Source organism: Procambarus clarkii, chromosome 37 (assembly GCF_040958095.1).
Source record: "Procambarus clarkii isolate CNS0578487 chromosome 37, FALCON_Pclarkii_2.0, whole genome shotgun sequence".
NCBI classification, from domain to species: Eukaryota; Metazoa; Arthropoda; class Malacostraca; order Decapoda; family Cambaridae; genus Procambarus; species Procambarus clarkii.
In genome coordinates, this window is record NC_091186.1 from 25397908 (window position 1) to 25419026 (window position 21119).

The window sequence follows — 21119 nt, forward strand, 5'->3', positions numbered from 1 at the left end:
CCGAAATCATCTCAAGATAACATCAAGATTGGGCGCTTTTCCTTTCACCTAATGCCTCTGTTCTCTTGGCAGTAAATAGGTGCCGGGGAGTTAGGCAACTGTTGTGGGTATCTTGATGTCTAGTAATTTGACCATGGGAGAGAACATACAGCATCGTTACAGCAGGAAGGTCCCTAGCTACAGCATCGACAAGGTCACTAGCAACAGCATCGACAAGGTCACTAGCTACAGCATCGACAAGGTCACTAGCTACAGCATCGACAAGGTCACTAGCTACAGCATCGACAAGGTCACTAGCTACAGCATCGACAAGGTCACTAGCTACAGCATCGACAAGGTCACTAGCAACAGCATCGACAAGGTCACTAGCTACAGCATCGACAAGGTCACTAGCAACAGCATCGACAAGGTCACTAGCTACAGCATCGACAAGGTCACTAGCTACAGCATCGACAAGGTCGCTAGCTACAGCATCGACAAGGTCACTAGCTACAGCATCGACAAGGTCACTAGCTACAGCATCGACAAGGTCACTAGCAACAGCATCGACAAGGTCGCTAGCTACAGCATCGACAAGGTCACTAGCTACAGCATCGACAAGGTCACTAGCAACAGCATCGACAAGGTCACTAGCTACAGCATCGACAAGGTCACTAGCTACAGCATCGACAAGGTCACTAGCAACAGCATCGACAAGGTCACTAGCTACAGCATCGACAAGGTCACTAGCAACAGCATCGACAAGGTCACTAGCTACAGCATCGACAAGGTCACTAGCAACAGCATCGACAAGGTCACTAGCTACAGCATCGACAAGGTCACTAGCAACAGCATCGACAAGGTCACTAGCTACAGCATCGACAAGGTCACTAGCTACAGCATCGACAAGGTCACTAGCTACAGCATCGACAAGGTCACTAGCTACAGCATCGACAAGGTCACTAGCTACAGCATCGACAAGGTCACTAGCTACAGCATCGACAAGGTCACTAGCTACAGCATCGACAAGGTCACTAGCTACAGCATCGACAAGGTCACTAGCTACAGCATCGACAAGGTCACTGCAGCACCAACAAGGTCACTGCAGCATTAGCAACATCAGTGCAAGAACAAGCTTGGAAAAAGACAGAGCATAAGAATGCAACCTGCCCGAGGCCGGAACAGATGCTGTAGGCAAGCAGAGATGGAGACAGTCTGGAGATGGAGACAGTCTGGAGATGGAGACAGTCTGGAGATGGAGACAGTCTGGAGATGGAGACAGTCTGGGGATGGAGACAGTCTGGAGATGGAGACAGTCTGGAGATGGAGACAGTCTGGAGATGGAGACAGTCTGGAGATGGAGACAGTCTGGAGAAGTCATTTACAGTGCCTGATGGCGGAGTGGGATCACCCTCGCACTGCGCCTCGCGTCGAACGATTTGGTTTGGGTTCGAGTCCTGGAGGATTGACTGTGCCATTGTTGTTGTTGTTTAAGATTCAGCTACTAGGAGCGAAAAAGTTCCAAGTAGCACGGGCTATGGCGAGCCCGTAATGGACTTACCTGCTCACAGGAGCGGGGCTGTAACTCTGCGCTAAGTGAAGGATCACAATATAACATGTCCTCGTCACCTCCCCTCACATCCATCTCCCTCACCCGTAACACCCATCCCTCACCCCACACTCATCCCTCTGGCAGCCATTACAATTACTCCTACCCGTCACCCTGCAAGATCTGAGGGTCCGAGCACAGCCATCATGCAAGATCTCTTGCTTCAAGCACAGTCAAACTGGAAGACTATTTACTCCTAAACTAGGCCGTAGCTCAGTTGATTAAGGCAGCGTCTGGGATGCTCTCGAACGCAGGTTCGAATCCTCGTCACGGCCCTTGTGGATTTGTTCACTATTTACGCCTAGTCTGGAAGATTCAGACGACCACTGAAGATACAGAGTTCTCGCGTCGTTCCAGTTCCGTTCCAGAAATCTTGAAACCACTTCAACTATATATATTGAGTGACGGGTTTCCTTAGGGTGGCCAGTAGGTACGGAGCGACCTACTCTATACCCTTCCCCCCCCCCCAAAAAAAAAATACCAGTACCCACGGCTACAGCGGAAGGTGTGTACTAAATATAGATGTTATACGAGAAAAAAACCGGTTTGTACTATTGGCATTGCAATGGGCATAACACAACAGATCCGTAAGCCAAAGTTATTCAATGAATACTTATATATATACAAGACAGAAAAAATATTAATTTGATCTTCAGAACAACTTGCATGAATGTCTCCGAATGCCTTGGCTGCCCAATAGGTCTATTAATCGATAAATTCAATTGAGTTCTTTCCATTTAGAACAAGAAAAACGAATTACTCTAACGCCACAACAGCTTCTTATTAAGTTTCAAGAGAAATGATCAGGTCGAGGAGCGGCCGACATTTTCCGTTGCGTAAGGTTGGGGGCAGACTTTGCTGGCCTTCAGACTCTAGGGGAAATTGATGATACCTGGTTGATGGGGTTCTGGGAGTTCTTCTACTCCCCAAGCCCGGCCCGAGGCCAGGCTTGACTTGTGAGAGTTTGGTCCACCAGGCTGTTGCTTGGAGCGGCCCGCAGGCCCACATATACCTGGTTGATGGGGTTCTGGGAGTTCTTCTACTCCCCAAGCCCGGCCCGAGGCCAGGCTTGACTTGTGAGAGTTTAGTCCACCAGGCTGTTGCTTGGAGCGGCCCGCAGGCCCACATATACCTGGTTGATGGGGTTCTGGGAGTTCTTCTACTCCCCAAGCCCGGCCCGAGGCCAGGCTTGACTTGTGAGAGTTTAGTCCACCAGGCTGTTGCTTGGAGCGGCCCGCAGGCCCACATATACCTGGTTGATGGGGTTCTGGGAGTTCTTCTACTCCCCAAGCCCGGCCCGAGGCCAGGCTTGACTTGTGAGAGTTTAGTCCACCAGGCTGTTGCTTGGAGCGGCCCGCAGGCCCACATATACCTGGTTGATGGGGTTCTGGGAGTTCTTCTACTCCCCAAGCCCGGCCCGAGGCCAGGCTTGACTTGTGAGAGTTTGGTCCACCAGGCTGTTGCTTGGAGCGGCCCGCAGGCCCACATATACCTGGTTGATGGGGTTCTGGGAGTTCTTCTACTCCCCAAGCCCGGCCCGAGGCCAGGCTTGACTTGTGAGAGTTTGGTCCACCAGGCTGTTGCTTGGAGCGGCCCGCAGGCCCACATACCCACCACAGCCCGGTTGGTCCGGCACTCCTTGGAGGAATAAATCTAGTTTCCTCTTAAAAATGTCCACGGTTGTTCCGGCAATATTTCTTATGCTTCCTAATCCTGAAGGATTCAAAGTCAATCCTGAAGGTAGGCCAGCAAGGAGGATAGGAGTTTGATAAACTACATTATATTATATATTATATATGCATTTGCAACAATGATCATAAAAATACTGATCCAGGTATGCGGAAAACCCACATGTGAAATCAAAACCACATTTGATTCATTCTACTTTGCTCTGATGAAGGTGAATTAAGCCGAAAACGCGTTTAGCATTCTCTATTTTTTAACATGTGGTTTTCCGCATATATCCGTATACATATTATACACTAGGAAGGGTATACGGCAGTGACCGGGATACGCTGTCTCTTCTTCCCCCCTTTCTCTCCCTCTCTCTCTCTCTCTCTCTCTCTCTCTCTCTCTCTCTCTCTCTCTCTCTCTCTCTCTCTCTCTCTCCACGTCCACCATCTTTCTCCATTTTTCACTTCCCTCTTTTTGCCCACTTCCCCCCCCTCTCACCCCACGTATTCTATACGGGCGGCGAACGAGTGAAGTGCACAGAATTGTCAGAAGTTATAGAAGCCACCTCCGTCCACAACTTCAAGCCAGATTCACCAGAGAATTTGAGTGTCAGAATAGTTATAACACAACAGGGAAGGTAGGCGGAGGCTACAAAGACCAACGTCTAACTTCCCCGCATATGTTGATAGGTAAATACTGATATGTATGCACCCTGCGAGTACATGTGTATAAACCCTTGCTACTACATGTTGGTATGTTGGGAACTTTTCCTGCTCTCTCTACCACAACATAAATTCTACATGGCACACTGAAACTCTCGTTTCAACATGGAAATGTAGTGTTATGCTTCAGGCCCTCCAGGAGAAACTTTGAACACTTAAAGAAGGCAGAAAGGTGGTGGTGGTGGGGGATATGGTTTGTGTAGAGGAGAGGTGCTCGCTTGGGTGAATGGAGAAGCTGTGGACAGAGCAAGAACATGTTGAGCAGGAACCGTGAACCGCCTTTTTGACTAAGTAAGTCATAAATTAGTTGTTTTGAAGATGTGTGTGTTACAAATGGCGGCCATGCCCCGTCGGCGCCTCCTTCCCGCGCTCTCTCTCGGGAAGAGAGAGAGAGAGAGAGAGAGAGAGAGAGAGAGAGAGAGAGAGAGAGAGAGAGAGAGAGAGAGAGAGAGAGAGAGAGAGAGAGAGAGAGAGAGGGATAAGGACGACCTTTACCTAGGTGTCACGACTGACAAAGTAAGTGTGATTCCCACGTCCTTAGGGAAAGCTGGCTGGCCAGGATCTCATGGCGAGACAACCCTGATAGCAGCAAGCAGGGGGGAGGGAGAGGGAGGTGGGAGAGAGAGAGAGAGTCGTGGGAGAGGATGGAATGGAGAGAGAGAGAGAGAGGAAGGGGGGTGAGAGTCGTGCGAGAGAGACGTATGAGTCTTTGGAGATAGAGAGAGCGTGAGAGATAAAACAAAGAATTGTTGAAACAGTGAATGGAGAAGATAGTCCATTAGAAATGAACATTTCCAGTTACCTTCCATAAGGATGCAGGGAGTAATGGTTATTAATGGGTGACATAATGGGTCGTTTTGTCCCTTAAAAACATTACCAGATAAATTTGAAGGTAATGTTGAAGGAGATTATGATGTTTATGGGGGATTATATGGGATTATAGTATGATTATAGTTATAGTATGGGATTATAGATCCGTCCCTTGCGTTGGGACGAAACATTCTAAACGGTCCTAGCGAAATTAAACATTATCTTCCCTATCATTATTGGTAGGAAGTTCATATAAGGTCTATTTTCATAGGATATCAATACGTCCTATCAAATTTTTAAGTTATGTGACTCTGGCATAACTTTAAGTTTACACTAACAGCCTAACAGCCTCTAACTCCCCATTTGCCTTGGACGGTAGAGCGACGGCTTAGCTTCATGCAGGACGGAGTTCGATCCCCGATGGTCTAAGTAGTTGTCTTAATGAGTCCATATCTACTGTCACACCTATCCCTTTGTGTAACTTGTGCATTATTCTCATGGAACAGTGTCGAAGGCTCTCTGGCAGTCCAGAAACATGCAGTCTGTCCAATCTTTGTTCTGTCGCCCGATCATATAATTCTATCAGGTTTGTGAGGCAAGACTTGGCGTCCCTGATCCAATGATGGTGTTGTGGCTGGCACTGAGATAGCGTGCGTGTGGATTGTCATGTTGGTGGCTCTGCTGGAGTCGTGATTGTAGTTTTGTGGGGTGCATTGTGTGGTGATTGTATTGTTCTGGATGCCTGTGAGGATAATAATGGAAGATGTGCTAGTAGCACTGTGTGAGAGGTGATTGTAAGGGTGGTTGTGGGTTGATTGTGGTGTTGTAGATGGCTTTGTGTGTGTGTGAGAGGTGATTGTAAGGGTGGTTGTGGGTTGATTGTAGTGTTGTAGATGGCTTTATGTGTGTGTGAGAGGTGATTGTAAGGGTGGTTGTGGGTTGATTGTGGTGTTGTAGATGGCTTTGTGTGTGTGTGTGTGGTGATTGTTTGTGTGTGTGGTTGTTGATTGTGCCTGGAGGATCCAAGAGCTGTTAGCTCTTGGATCCCGCCTTTCTAACCGTCGGCTGTTTAATGCCTTGACTTCCGACTTATTTTTCCCCTCCCACTGTGAGAGTGAGAGCAATTTTTCAAGTGTTTGGGATGGGACGGAAGGGAAGGGAAGGGAATGGTGCCCCAACCACTTAATGGATGGTCGGAGCTCAAACAAAATAACGATGCCCAAACATGCCCAAAATGCCATGCCCCACTATACAGTCACCTCCGAGTTCTCATTACCCAATCACCTGGCTTAACTTTGTACTAACAAATCACACAAGGGGGGCTGTAATGAGGGCTCAAACTTACGCACGGAAGGCTGACCTGTGGATTCCTTCATTTGATATATCACGTCATTGTGACTTTTTTGTGTGTGTTTTGCATGATTAGTTTAGTGGCCCATCACCCTCACCCTCCATTTTCTTTCGCCATTCACCTGAGATATACATATATATAAATTGTACGCGTGTATATATATATATATATATGACTATTTCAGGTATGGTAGGAAAGAGGGTCACGCTCCCCAGGACCCCCTGACACCCTTTCCTCTGTTGTTGAAACAAGATATCAGTTGACCTCGGCCAATCCAGGTCAACACGGACGGGGGTGCTAGGTCAAACCCAACCAAGGATGGCGTTGACCTGACCCACAAGTCTTTGTTACTGTTCCAAAATGGTTGTTTTGGAGACAAAGAGGGCCATCGGTGGACACCACCACTACGGGCTCACCATAGCCCGTGCTACTTGGAACTATTTTTTGTTCCAAGTAGCGAGTCCTAACCAAGAAACAACGGTGGACAAGGATGGTTGAAGGGGTTTACCTGTAGACTACCTTCTTGAGGTTATCTTGAGATAATTTCGGGGCTTTTTTTTTTTTAGTGTCCCCGCGGCCCGGTCCTCGACCAGGCCTCCACCCCCAGGAAGCAGCCCGTGACAGCTGACTAACACCCCAGGTACCTATTTTACTGCTAGGTAACAGGGGCATAGGGTGAAAGAAACTCTGCCCATTGTTTCTCGCCGGCGCCCGGGATCGAACCCAGGACCACAGGATCACAAGTCCAGTGTGCTGTCCGCTCGGCCGACCGGCTCCCGGCGATCATAGTTACTAAAACTACTATGCAGATGGACGCTCGGGCACGGTGAAAATTAAAAAAAAAATCACATCATGGGTCTCAGAAAGTCGACGGTGTAGACCCACGTATATAAGAGGGTTCAGTGGGTAGTGGTGGTAGGTGGGTGGGTGGTGTCTATCACTTACAGGAAACCCCAGTTCAAGTTCAAGTTCAAGTATGTTTATTGAGATAAGCAATAAATACATCTCAAAGGGATAGAGTAGCTTAGGCTATTTCTACCCCCCTTGGAAACCCCGGGAACCTGCTTGACCACTAACTATAGGAAAACTTTGAAGTCTTGGACCCTTAGGTCGATGCTGGCTACCTCACCAGTCTATCAAGCCGCTCTAGTCAACACGGCATTTCAATAATAATAAATGAATTGGAGCAATGCGAAGGATTCGAACCCATGTGCTATGGGTTCTCTCAAGCATCTTACCTAAGGTCCACGACATGGGGTAAGTTATTCATCTTCGGATTCCACTGATTCAACAAGACGTCTGAAGCCAGGCCAGGTCTTCTTGAGATGATTTCGGGGCTTAGTGTCCCCGCGGCCCGGTCCTCGACTAGGTTTCCAACCCTATGAAACAATATGTAAATTACATCAATGAGACCCTTAAAATATTTTATGCTAAGAATAGCAGGGACAAAATATTGTAACCCCGGGTAGAACCTAACGGAAACACTCACATTAACACGAATTGAACAAATCCACAAGGGCCGTGACGAGGATTCGAACCTACGTCCGAGAGGTTCCGTAGGTTCGAATCCTCGTCACGGCCCTTGTGGATTTGTTCATTTGGTGCATCACACTATTGTGATTTCTGTGTGCACGAAATATATAAATCTTCCTGTCACAGGAATAGACAAGGAAATCGATCTAGACATTCATACCCCAGTTACTTTCTGTACAAGAGCCTCTCTCAAGAACAAACAAACAATTGCCTTGTTTAACTGTTTAACTTGTTTAACTTGTTTAACTTGTTTAACTTGTTTAACCTTGTTTAACTTGTTTAACCTTGTTTAACCTTGTTTAACTTGTTTAACTTGTTTAACTTGTTTAACTTGTTTAACTTGTTTAACCTTGTTTAACTTGTTTAACCTTGTTTAACCTTGTTTAACTTGTTTAACTTGTTTAACCTTGTTTAACTTGTTTAACTATCAAAATGCTCAAGTATAACTATCTTGGCTTGTTTGCATGAGCACAACAACTTCTACTCCTCTTATCAGATAACAAAAATGCATAATATTCGCCTTATTTTGTGGCAAAAAGTTCAAAATCATATTAAACACTTCAACAATTAAAACAAAATCTTTTAACTAAGTAGAAAATAACTCATTACAGTAGTATATATAAATATGGAATCACCACATTGGTGATTTACACTGCAATCCGTTCTCGCACTTTCTTATAGTCAATATTGACTTATTAAATAAGTGTTATATGTGACATACTTATTACTTAACCTATACCTATAAGAGGTTAAGTAATAATTGTAATTACGAAGCAATAAGATCCTTATCTTAACATACTAAGAAGGTTAGGTAAGGTCGGTGTTTTCTATGAAGCTTTTCAAGGTAAACTAAAATATTCACAATAAATTAGTATGTCACATATGCACTTATTTAACAAGTCAATATTGACTATAAGAAAGTGCGAGAACGGGTTGCACACTGATGTACACAACTTTACACTGGACTGTATGATGTTAACTTAACTGTAGTTATTGTAGTTAACATTGTTAACTTAGACTGTAGACTCGTTATTAACTGTCGTTACTCGAATTGTTGTATGATTGTGTCGGTGTAAGTTTAATCATTATTGTGTCATCATTATTACTAACAATGAGGTGGACTTTAACATTTTTATTGAGGGATTCCCCCAGCATCATCCCCCTCTCTTCTTCAATCTCCTGTAACCACCACTCCTCAACTATCCCCCCCCCATCAGCCTCAACAACCCTGCCCTAACAACCTTAACAACCCCCTTGTAACCTGTGTAGTGAAGGTAGTTACAATGACGGTAGTCGGCTATACTGTAGTTGTTGAACAAACATCTATAGATGATGCCTTCGTCACTCACCCGAGCAAGGTATCAGGAGGAAGCCCTAAGCCCTCACAACTACATATCAAAGGAAAGGGATATGCGGATAAGGATTTAGGATTTGACAACGTATGATTTTGCACAAAGCATGGGCCTGCTTGATGGGGTTCTGGGAGTTCTTCTACTCCCCAAGCCCGGCCCGAGGCCAGGCTTGACTTGTGAGAGTTTGGTCCACCAGGCTGTTGCTTGGAGCGGCCCGCAGGCCCACATATACCTGGTTGATGGGGTTCTGGGAGTTCTTCCACTCCCCAAGCCCGGCCCGAGGCCAGGCTTGACTTGTGAGAGTTTGGTCCACCAGGCTGTTGCTTGGAGCGGCCCGCAGGCCCACATATACCTGGTTGATGGGGTTCTGGGAGTTTTTCTACTCCCCAAGCCCGGCCCGAGGCCAGGCTTGACTTGTGAGAGTTTGGTCCACCAGGCTGTTGCTTGGAGCGGCCCGCAGGCCCACATATACCTGGTTGATGGGGTTCTGGGAGTTCTTCTACTCCCCAAGCCCGGCCCGAGGCCAGGCTTGACTTGTGAGAGTTTGGTCCACCAGGCTGTTGCTTGGAGCGGCCCGCAGGCCCACATATACCTGGTTGATGGGGTTCTGGGAGTTCTTCCACTCCCCAAGCCCGGCCCGAGGCCAGGCTTGACTTGTGAGAGTTTGGTCCACCAGGCTGTTGCTTGGAGCGGCCCGCAGGCCCACATATACCTGGTTGATGGGGTTCTGGGAGTTCTTCTACTCCCCAAGCCCGGCCCGAGGCCAGGCTTGACTTGTGAGAGTTTGGTCCACCAGGCTGTTGCTTGGAGCGGCCCGCAGGCCCACATATATCTGGTTGATGGGGTTCTGGGAGTTCTTCTACTCCCCAAGCCCGGCCCGAGGCCAGGCTTGACTTGTGAGAGTTTGGTCCACTAGGCTGTTGCTTGGAGCGGCCCGCAGGCCCACATATACCTGGTTGATGGGGTTCTGGGAGTTCTTCTACTCCTCAAGCCCGGCCCGAGGCCAGGCTTGACTTGTGAGAGTTTGGTCCACCAGGCTGTTGCTTGGAGCGGCCCGCAGGCCCACATATACCTGGTTGATGGGGTTCTGGGAGTTCTTCTACTCCCCAAGCCCGGCCCGAGGCCAGGCTTGACTTGTGAGAGTTTGGTCCACCAGGCTGTTGCTTGGAGCGGCCCGCAGGCCCACATATACCTGGTTGATGGGGTTCTGGGAGTTCTTCTACTCCCCAAGCCCGGCCCGAGGCCAGGCTTGACTTGTGAGAGTTTGGTCCACCAGGCTGTTGCTTTGAGCGGCCCGCAGGCCCACATACCCACCACAGCCCGGTTGGTCCGGCACTCCTTGGAGGAATAAATCTAGTTTCCTCTTGAAGATGTCCACGGTTGTTCCGGCAATATTTCTTATGCTTGCTGGGAGGACGTTGAACAACCGCGGCCCTCTACCCAGCTCTTCCAAACCTTTACCGACCGCCGTCAGACGAGCCGGAGAAAGTGCTCTGTCATTCCGGATTGGTTTGAGAAAGTTGAGGCCGACCAGGTTTCAATGATTGTGTGGATCATTTAAATAGTGAATCCATTATTGTTTTACAATCCATGTGAAGGGATTTGTTTGTTCGGGAGAGTAACTTAGTAGTGATGTGGTGAGAGCATAACAGAAGCTCGATTTCGACTTATCTATTATCAGTTAATAACCACGGTTAAGAATTTTGTATTGGTTTTGTTCGTATATTATGCATTTTATGTCCATCTAGTGGGCGGTAGTGGGGCCTATACCCATCTAGTGGGCGGTAGTGGAGCCTATACCCATCTAGTGGGCGGTAGTGGAGCCTATACCCATCCTGTGGGCGGTAGTGGAGCCTATACCCATCCAGTGGGCGGTAGTGGAGCCTATACCCATCCAGTGGGCGGCAGTGGAGCCTATACCCATCTAGTGGGCGGTAGTGGAGCCTATACCCATCTAGTGGGCGGTAGTGGAGCCTATACCCATCCAGTGGGCGGTAGTGGAGCCTATACCCATCCAGTGGGCGGTAGTGGAGCCTATACCCATCTAGTGGGCGGTAGTGGAGCCTATACCCATCCAGTGGGTGGTAGTGGAGCCTATACCCATCCAGTGGGCGGTAGTGGAGCCTATACCCATCCAGTGGGTGGTAGTGGAGCCTATACCCATCCAGTGGGCGGTAGTGGAGCCTATACCCATCTAGTGGGCGGTAGTGGAGCCTATACCCATCCAGTGGGTGGTAGTGGAGCCTATACCCATCTAGTGGGCGGTAGTGGAGCCTATACCCATCCAGTGGGCGGTAGTGGAGCCTATACCCATCCAGTGGGCGGTAGTGGAGCCTATACCCATCCAGTGGGCGGCAGTGGAGCCTATACCCATCTAGTGGGCGGCAGTGGAGCCTATACCCATCCAGTGGGCGGTAGTGGAGCCTATACCCATCCAGTGGGCGGTAGTGGAGCCTATACCCATCCAGTGAGCGGTAGTGGACCCTATACACAAGGGTCTCAGGAACCCCAAACCCCAGCTCAGTGTCCCAACCCAGTCTCGCTCAGAATCCCCAAATTCGTGTAGCTAAGCAAGTTAGTCTTGTTAAGTTTGTTAAATGGGAAAGTAAGTAATTATCAAAAGAAGGCACCAAGCCGGGAAGGCTATGTAGCACCATCAAATGTCCGGGATATTCCCAGGGCGGTATATATCATTAAGGAGGCCAATACGCATAAGGCGAAAGATATCGAAGGTATCCGAATCACCAAGAATTCTATCGAGGGACAAGTGACCGCGAGGGACGGTCGGAAAGCAAAACACACGCTCGTCCTGGAAGTCCGGACATTCAACAAGGATAAGCACGATCGTAAGAGGGGACAATGCAGTTTGGGCAACAAGGAGCAGGGCGGCGCTTTATTAAGTGCCCGTGAGTTAAACGTGTATGGCCAATATGTAACCTAGCAAGAGCCGTTTCCCACCGTCGGTTACGGTGGTAGGAGGAAGGCCAAATGGGACACAAACCACTCTTAAGAACACGCACAGTTGCCACAGTTCCACGGGTGAGAGAATGTTCCTCCCCCAAAACACCCGGACGTCAAAACAGAAGATGTCCGAAAGAATAATCAAGAATGGAAAAAAGTCACCGGCAAATGACACCTAGAAAGGAGAAAAGGTGGGGAGGAAAAAATGAAACATAAGGAAATAGCATCCAGCACAATTCGCGAAGACAGCAGCAGAGCATAAGGCTATAAAAGGACAGAGGATTGTTCTATTGAGCATCACATATCCCAGCAACTCCTCACCAAGCCCCAGCATCTCATCACGACAACGAGCTGGAAATGGAGGAAGCCGAAATGGGGAAAAAATAGTAGCATAAATGAACCAATTTCGACAACAATCAGTTTCAGACCTCTTTAACAAACAAATATGGCTGTCAGCATTAAAATCATTATGTATTTTGATATCAAAATTACAGATATAAGTTCGAGTTTTAAGTATTTGCTGAAACCTTACTTGTAAAATGCCAAAGAAGAGTTGTGGTATTCATTGAAGTTCAATATGTATTCACATATACATTTACAAAAATATATATACGTGTCATTCATGCGTGTGTATGTCACCTGAGACGAGGGGGTAATTCTTATATGATTTTCTGTCATTTTTAAGATTGTTAAAGTCTTTAAAAATAGTCTTGTACTCTTTTTCATTTTATATATATATACATTTTCGTTCTTATAGAGTCTTTCTGCTATTTTGTTACCCCTCATTCCTCTTTTGTTTTTTTGACTTCATTAACTAGAGATTTCCTCGAAATTTAGAAGTTGCAACTGTACTTGAAAATCTTTTGTAGCAATCCTTGGGTTTCAAATTTGTATTTACAAAATTTGTAACTGTTGAAATGACTGTATTGCTAGTTTTGCTATTATTAATAACAATACGTATTTTGATATGACTGCTAGCAGTGTTGACATGACTGCTAGCAGTGTTGACATGACTGCTAGCAGTGTTGATATGACTGCTAGCAGTGTTGATATGACTGCTAGCATTGTTGATATGACTGCTAGCATTGTTGATATGACTGCTAGCAGTGTTGATATGACTGCTAGTATTGTTGATATGACTGCTAGCATTGTTGATATGACTGCTAGCAGTGTTGATATGACTGCTAGCAGTGTTGACATGACTGCTAGCAGTGTTGACATGACTGCTAGCAGTGTTGATATGACTGCTAGTATTGTTGATATGACTGCTAGTATTGTTGATATGACTGCTAGTACTGTTGATATGACTGCTAGCAATGTTGATATGACTGCTAGCAATGTTGATATGACTGCTAGCAGTGTTGACATGACTGCTAGCAGTGTTGACATGACTGCTAGCAGTGTTGATATGACTGCTAGTATTGTTGATATGACTGCTAGTATTGTTGATATGACTGCTAGTACTGTTGATATGACTGCTAGCAATGTTGATATGACTGCTAGCATTGTTGATATGACTGCTAGCATTGTTGACATGACTGCTAGCATTGTTGATATGACTGCTAGCAGTGTTGACATGACTGCTAGCAGTGTTGATATGACTGCTAGCAGTGTTGATATGACTGCTAGCATTGTTGATATGACTGCTAGCATTGTTGATATGACTGCTAGCATTGTTGACATGACTGCTAGCAGTGTTGACATGACTGCTAGCAGTGTTGATATGACTGCTAGTATTGTTGATATGACTGCTAGTATTGTTGATATGACTGCTAGTACTGTTGATATGACTGCTAGCAATGTTGATATGACTGCTAGCATTGTTGACATGACGGCTAGCAGTGTTGATATGACTGCTAGCATTGTTGACATGACTGCTAGCAATGTTGATATGACTGCGAGCAGTGTTGATATGACTGCTAGCATTGTTGACATGACTGCTAGCAATGTTGATATGACTGCTAGCATTGTTGATATGACTGCTAGCAGTGTTGATATGACTGCTAGCATTGTTGATATGACTGCTAGCAGTGTTGATATGACTGCTAGCAATGTTGATATGACTGCTAGCATTGTTGACATGACTGCTAGCAATGTTGATATGACTGCTAGCAGTGTTGATATGACTGCTAGCATTGTTGACATGACTGCTAGCAATGTTGATATGACTGCTAGCATTGTTGACATGACTGCTAGCAATGTTGATATGACTGCTAGCAGTGTTGACATGACTGCTAGCATTGTTGATATGACTGCTAGCAGTGTTGACATGACTGCTAGCAATGTTGATATGACTGCTAGCAGTGTTGATATGACTGCTAGCATTGTTGATATGACTGCTAGCAGTGTTGATATGACTGCTAGCAGTGTTGATATGACTGCTAGCAGTGTTGATATGACTGCTAGCAGTGTTGATATGACTGCTAGCAGTGTTGATATGACTACTAGCAGTGTTGATGACTGCTAGCAGTGTTGATATGACTGCTAGCAGTGTTGATATGACTGCTAGCAGTGTTGATATGACTGCTAGTACTGTTGATATGACTGCTAGCGATGTTGATATGACTGCTAGCATTGTTGACATGACTGCTAGCAGTGTTGATATGACTGCTAGCAGTGTTGATATGACTGCTAGCAGTGTTGATATGACTGCTAGTATTGTTGACATGACTGCTAGCAGTGTTGACATGACTGCTAGCATTGTTGATATGACTGCTAGTATTGTTGACATGACTGCTAGCAGTGTTGATATGACTGCTAGCAGTGTTGATATGCCTGCTAGCAGTGTTGATATGCCTGCTAGCAGTGTTGATATGACTGCTAGCAGTGTTGATATGACTGCTAGCAGTGTTGATATGACTGCTAGCATTGTTGACATGACTGCTAGCAGTGTTGACATGACTGCTAGCAGTGTTGATATGACTGCTAGCATTGTTGATATGACTGCTAGCATTGTTGATATGACTGCTAGTAGTGTTGATATGACTGCTAGCAATGTTGACATGACTGCTAGCATTGGTGCTATTATTGCAAGGGCCTTTCCAGGGGTAACTATCCGGGGTTACCTATCCAGAGCGACCACCTGGGTATAAAAACTGGCCCTAGAAGTCGTCTACCTCGACTCGAGAACAGGGACCCTGCGGGCGACACACTTGCATCTTCCTGCATGTATATACGCACGCAGGCTTTCTCTCTCTCCCTCTCCCTCTCCCTCTCTCTCTCTCTCTCTCTCTCTCTCTCTCTCTCTCTCTCTCTCTCTCTCTCTCTCCCTCCCTCTCTCTCTCTCTCAAAAACAGTGTTCAAACACACAGATTTGGCTAAAAAATTAGAACATTTTCGCCAAGTTACACAGACGTCAAATGCAAAATGAAAGTAGAATACTGAGAAATTCATTGACAGCTTCAAAGAAATGCTCCGAGCAGAACCTGGCCAGTCACAAGAGATAGAGAACACGGGAGTTTGAACACGGGAGTTTGAACACGGGAGTTTGAACACGGGAGTTTGAACACGGGTGGTAAACGCACACGGAGACACAGGTGGAAACATTACTCCCAAATGAGCCACAGGGACATTCAATAGAAATTATTCAATGTCAAATTGTTAAAGATTCGCTACTTGGAACAAAAAGTTTCAAGCAGCACGGGCTATGGTGAGCCCATAGTGGACTTTTTTCTTTTCAATGTCAAATTGAACAGATGGAATGCACTGTGGCGGAGGCAGACTCTATACACAGTTTCAAATGAAGATGTGATAGAGCCGAGTATATACTCAGGAACCCGCTGAGAGATGGGACGAAAGAGTCGAAGTTCAACGCCCCCTCTCCAACGCAAGCAAAACTAGGTGAGTACAGATAATATACCGCCGGAACAAATATTGCCGGAACAACCGTGGACATTTTCAAGAGGAAACTAGATTTATTCCTCCAAGGAGTGCCGGACCAACCGGGCTGTGGTGGGTATGTGGGCCTGCGGGCCGCTCCAAGCAACAGCCTGGTGGACCAAACTCTCACAAGTCGAGCCTGGCCTCGGGCCGGGCTTGGGGAGAAGAAGAACTCCCAGAACCCCATCAACCAGGTATCAACCAGGTATACGTCGAGAAACATCACTCACACTATAAAACGTTATTATGAGTATTATTACATTGTAACAACGTTTAAAAAGGTTCCAGAGGCCCAGTATCCAAGATTAACGTTGAGACAATGTTTAAATCAGCGTTAATAATACGTTGAAAAGCCGTTGTTTTGGCGACGAATTGACGTTTCTCTTAGAAACTATGTCCACCTGTTTGAGGTTACATGGTGACGCCACAGCAGGTTATTTTGAGATGATTTCGGGGCTTAGCGTCCCCGCGGCCCGGTCCTCGACCAGGCCTTTATGTTACACATCCCCCAGGAAGCAGCAACCCGTAGCAGCTGTCTAACTCCCAGGTACCTATTTACTACTAGGTATCAGGGGCATCAAAGTGAAAGAAACTCTGCCTATTTGTTTCCGCTTTCACCGGGGATCGAACCCGGAACTACAGGACTACGAATCCCGAGCGCTGTCTACTCAGCTGTCAGACCCCCTTAACGATAGGTAACGACACGTTTTGCGAACGAAGCAATAAGATAGTTTGCAACAAGAATGTCTTGTTTGGTAAACCTGTTCATCGAGAGAGATCAAGCAGAATAAAAAGAGAAAAAATGAGTTGCCTGCATCTTCCAGGACTGCCAGATAGCCATTGACACCGTGCCACAGAGGAGAGAGAGAGAGAGAGAGAGAGAGAGAGAGAGAGAGAGAGAGAGAGAGAGAGAGAGAGAGAGAGAGAGAGAGAGAGAGAGAGAGAGAGAGAGAGAGCCAGGTGCTCCGCTACACAGAGAACGCGGCCGTCGGGTGACCAACCAGCCCCCGGCAAAGGTCGCGGCCTGCACCACAGGAGACCTTCCATAAGAAGGAGGACAACTGACAGGTGTGTGGGACTCTCCCTGATCACATCATCGACAACATAATATACCGTTTTACCTCTCTTGCTTCCTTGCTTCCTTGCTTCCTTGCTTCCTTGCTTCCTTGCTTCCATTACCTGCTTGTGTGCTTGTCCACCTGGTGTGTTTACTGGCTTGCTTGGTTACCTGGACGTTGGAGGCGTGGAGAGTGTGTCTCTAACCTTATAGAGCCAGTAGAGCTCTGCTAGAGCCGGTAGAGCTCCGCTAGAGCCAGTAGAGCTCTGCTAGAGCCGGTAGAGCTCCGCTAGAGCCAGTAGAGCTCCGCTAGAGTCATGCTAGGCACCTGGATTTCCTGATCTTGGACTCTAAACTAACACTATACCCTTTCAGGTGTGCAGGAATGAGAGAGAGAGAGAGAGAGAGAGAGAGAGAGAGAGAGAGAGAGAGAGAGAGAGAGAGAGAGAGAGAGAGAGAGAGAGAGAGAGACAGACAGACAGACAGAATACGGGGAGAAAGGGAGGTGTGTGGGTGGGGGGGGGGGGAATGACAGGTACAAGTCCATTTTTTCACAAAAACTTCCCAAATATAACATCATATATTCGTGCTTATATTAACGAGGTAATATACAGATGAGCAATTGCCTCTTGCCTGGCCACCTGGCTCTGCTTGTTAGCCTGCTTGACAGCTTACCTGTTGGGTTAGCCTGCCAGCCTCTCTGATTTCCGGCCAGCCTGTCTGATTTCCGGCCAGCCTGTCTGACTCATGGCCAGTCTGTCTGACTCATGGCCAGCCTGTCTGATTTCCGGCCAGCCTGTCTGACTCATGGCCAGCCTGTCTGACTCATGGCCAGCCTGTCTGACTCATGGCCAGTCTGTCTGACTTCTGGCCAGTCTGTCTGACTTCTGGCCAGCCTGTCTGACTTCTGGCCAGCTTGTCTGACTTCTGCCCAGCCTGTCTGACTTCTGCCCAGCCTGTCTGACTTCTGGCCAGCCTGTCTGACTTATGGCCAGCCTGTCTGACATTTTCCCTGCTTTACATTTATTGAGATTAAACACTAGTAGCCACTTGTCTTCCCAAATCTCCATTTGGATTAGCCTTCTTCATTTAGCATCATACTCTTTGTAAGTCCGTATCCTTCTCATCAGCGCAAACCTCCAACATTACTGTGTGTGAGTTTACTAACATAAGTTGGTCATTCACTGCTGCGACTCGTTATCTTGAAGGTTATCTTGAGATGATTTCGGGGCTTTTTAGTGTCCCCGCGGCCCGGTCCTCGACCAGGCCTCCACCCCTAGGAAGCAACCCGTGACAGCTGACTAGCAACACCCAGGTACCTATTTTACTGCTAGGTAACAGGGGGGCATAGGGTGAAAGAAACCAGGACCACAGGATCACCAGTCCAGCGTGCTGTCCGCTCGGCCGACCGGCTCCAAGAACAGAGTTCTGTGGTACACTGCTCATTGCTACTTTTTTTGGGTATTAACATTTAATATCTGTTACCTTCTGTTTCCTGTCTGCCAGGTACTCCCGCTTACGGCACCCAAGCGCTTGGTCTGGACGGTAGAGCGACGGTCTCGCTTCATGCAGGTCGCCGTTCAATCCCCAGACCGTCTAAGTGGTTGGGCACCATTCCTTTTCCCCCGTCCCATCCCAAATCCTTATCCTGACTCCCTTTCCCGAGTGCCATATAGTCGTAATGGTTCGGCGCGTACTCCTGCTAGTTCCCTTCCAATATATGGCCCATGAGAACCTTTCAAGTTATACCAGCCTGTTACACCCTTAATGTCTAGGTCATTCGGCTTTAATAGGCTGTGTAAGATGTGTGTGTGTGTGTGTGTGTGTGTGTGTGTGTGTGTGTGTGTGTGTGTGTGTGTGTACTCACCTATTTGTACTCACCTATTTGTGCTTGCAGGATCGAGCATTGACTCTTGGATCCCGCCTTTCCAGCTATCGGTTGTTTACAGCAATGACTCCTGTCCCATTTCCCTATCATACCTAGTTTTAAAAGTATGAATAGTATTTGCTTCCACAACCTGTTCCCCAAGTGCATTCCATTTTTCCACTACTCTCACGCTAAAAGAAAACTTCCTAACATCTCTGTGACTCATCTGAGTTTCCAGTTTCCACCCATGTCCCCTCGTTCTGTTATTATTACGTGTGAACATTTCATCTATTTCCACTTTGTCAATTCCCCTGAGTATTTTATATGTCCCTATCATATCTCCTCTGTGTGTGTGTGTGTGTGTGTGTGTGTGTACTCACCTATTTGTGCTTGCGGGGGCTGAGCTCTGCCTCTTTGGTCCCGCCTCTCAACCGTCAATCAACAGGTGTACAGGTTCCTGAGCCTATTGGACTCTATCATATCTACACTTGAAAATGTGTATGGAGTCAGCCTCTACCACATCCCATCCTAATTCATTCCATTTGTCAACCACTCTGACAATAAAAAAGTTCTTTCTAATATCTCTGTGGCTCATTTGGGCACTCAGTTTCCACCTGTGTCCCCTAGTGCGTGTGCCCCTTGTGTTAAATAGCCTGTCTTTATCTACCCTATCAGTGTGTGTGTGTGTGTGTGTGTGTGTGTGTGTGTGTGTGTGTGTGTGTGTGTGTGTGTGTGTGTACTCACCCATGTGTACTCACCTATTTGTGCTTGCGGAGGGGTTTGAGCTTCGTGTGTGTGTGTGTGTTTGTGTGTGTGTGTGTGTGTGTGTGTGTACTCACCCATGTGTACTCACCTATTTGTGCTTGCGGGGGGGGGGGGGTTGAGCTTCGTGTGTGTGTGTGTGTGTGTTGATTGTTTTAGGCTTGTGTGGCATTGATTGTTCAATGCCATTGCACAATGACCTTCACCTGCCTCCCGGCACGTCACAGCTGTTGTTGCCATTCATAACTAGCTCGTTCATTAGTGTCAGCGTACCTCAGGTACCTCAGGTACCTCAGGTACCTCAGGTACCTGCGAGTCTCCTCCTCACAGGACACGATAACTGTAAACTTTGTGTATTTCCGCTATCGATAAGTTAATCTGATTTGCTCAGCACCTAGCATGAGAGGACTTACACAGAGTACAAAAATAGTTTACCTCTGAAAGCACACATACACACACACATATGTTGATCTGACATGTGTGTGTGTGCTCTATTTAAATGTAAATTTGATAGAGCCCAGTAGGCTTAGTAATCTATACACCAGTTGATAGGCGGGACCAAAGAGCCAAAGCTCAACCCCTGTTAACACAACTAGATGAATTCACACACACACACACACACACACACACACACACACACACACACACACACAAACGTGTTCTCTGCGTCAACAAGACTTAAAGGAAAAGGTCAGCACACGTCACTATTGGCGAGAGAGAGAGAGAGAGAGAGAGAGAGAGAGAGAGAGAGAGAGAGAGAGAGAGAGAGAGAGAGAGAGAGAGAGAGAGAGAGAGAGAGAGAGAGAGAGAGAGAGAGAGAGAGGTCTGGTTCATCTTGGCGGGAGAGAACATGAACAAACTCAGCCTCCCAGTAACAGGCTCCTGAGTCTACCTGTCCCCACCTCACCAGCCCCTCACCCCCACCAGCGCTCTTGACTCAGGAGTCACCAGGAGTCATGACTTCACCTACTTACGAGCTAACATCTAAGAAGTTGGCTATTTACCATAACCAGACACAGGAACCCACAGGCTATAGTACCAACACTAACTGCTATCTTCTTTACTGAACTGACACTGGGATTAATAGTGTGGTTGACTGATAGCAACATACACAGAGATCACACTAACGTGATGCATCAAATGAACAAATCCACAAGGGCAGTGACGAGGATTCGAACCTGCGTCCAGGAGCATCCCAGACATCGATTAAGGCAGTGTCTGGGATGCTCCTGGACGCAGGTTCGAATCCTCGTCACTGCCCTTGTGGATTTGTCCACTGATAGCAACGTTTTTTATTTAATATACTGATTGATATATTTATTTTCCATATATTGATTGATAATGACAATATTCGTTTTTAGATTAATAGTGGCCATATTTTTTTTTAGGTATATTAGTTGTGTGATATATGCTCAGGTTGACCAGACCAAACACTAGAAATTGAAGGGACGACGACGTTTCGACTTGAGAATGGTCCAGGACGGACCGAAACGTCGTCGTCCCTTCAATTTCTAGTGTGTGGTCTGGTCAACATACTTCAGCCACGTTATTGTGACTCATCGC

At 47.0% G+C, this 21119-nt stretch overlaps 1 protein-coding gene across 1 annotated transcript; it reads left to right on the forward strand.

Moving 5' to 3' along the window:
* The first annotated feature begins 12979 nt into the window (after positions 1 to 12979).
* LOC138371878 (uncharacterized) lies at positions 12980 to 14458 on the forward strand. The gene has a single exon (XM_069336919.1). It carries the CDS (start codon positions 12980 to 12982, stop codon positions 14456 to 14458), a length of 1479 nt encoding a protein of 492 aa, XP_069193020.1.
* The last annotated feature ends 6661 nt before the right edge of the window (positions 14459 to 21119 follow it).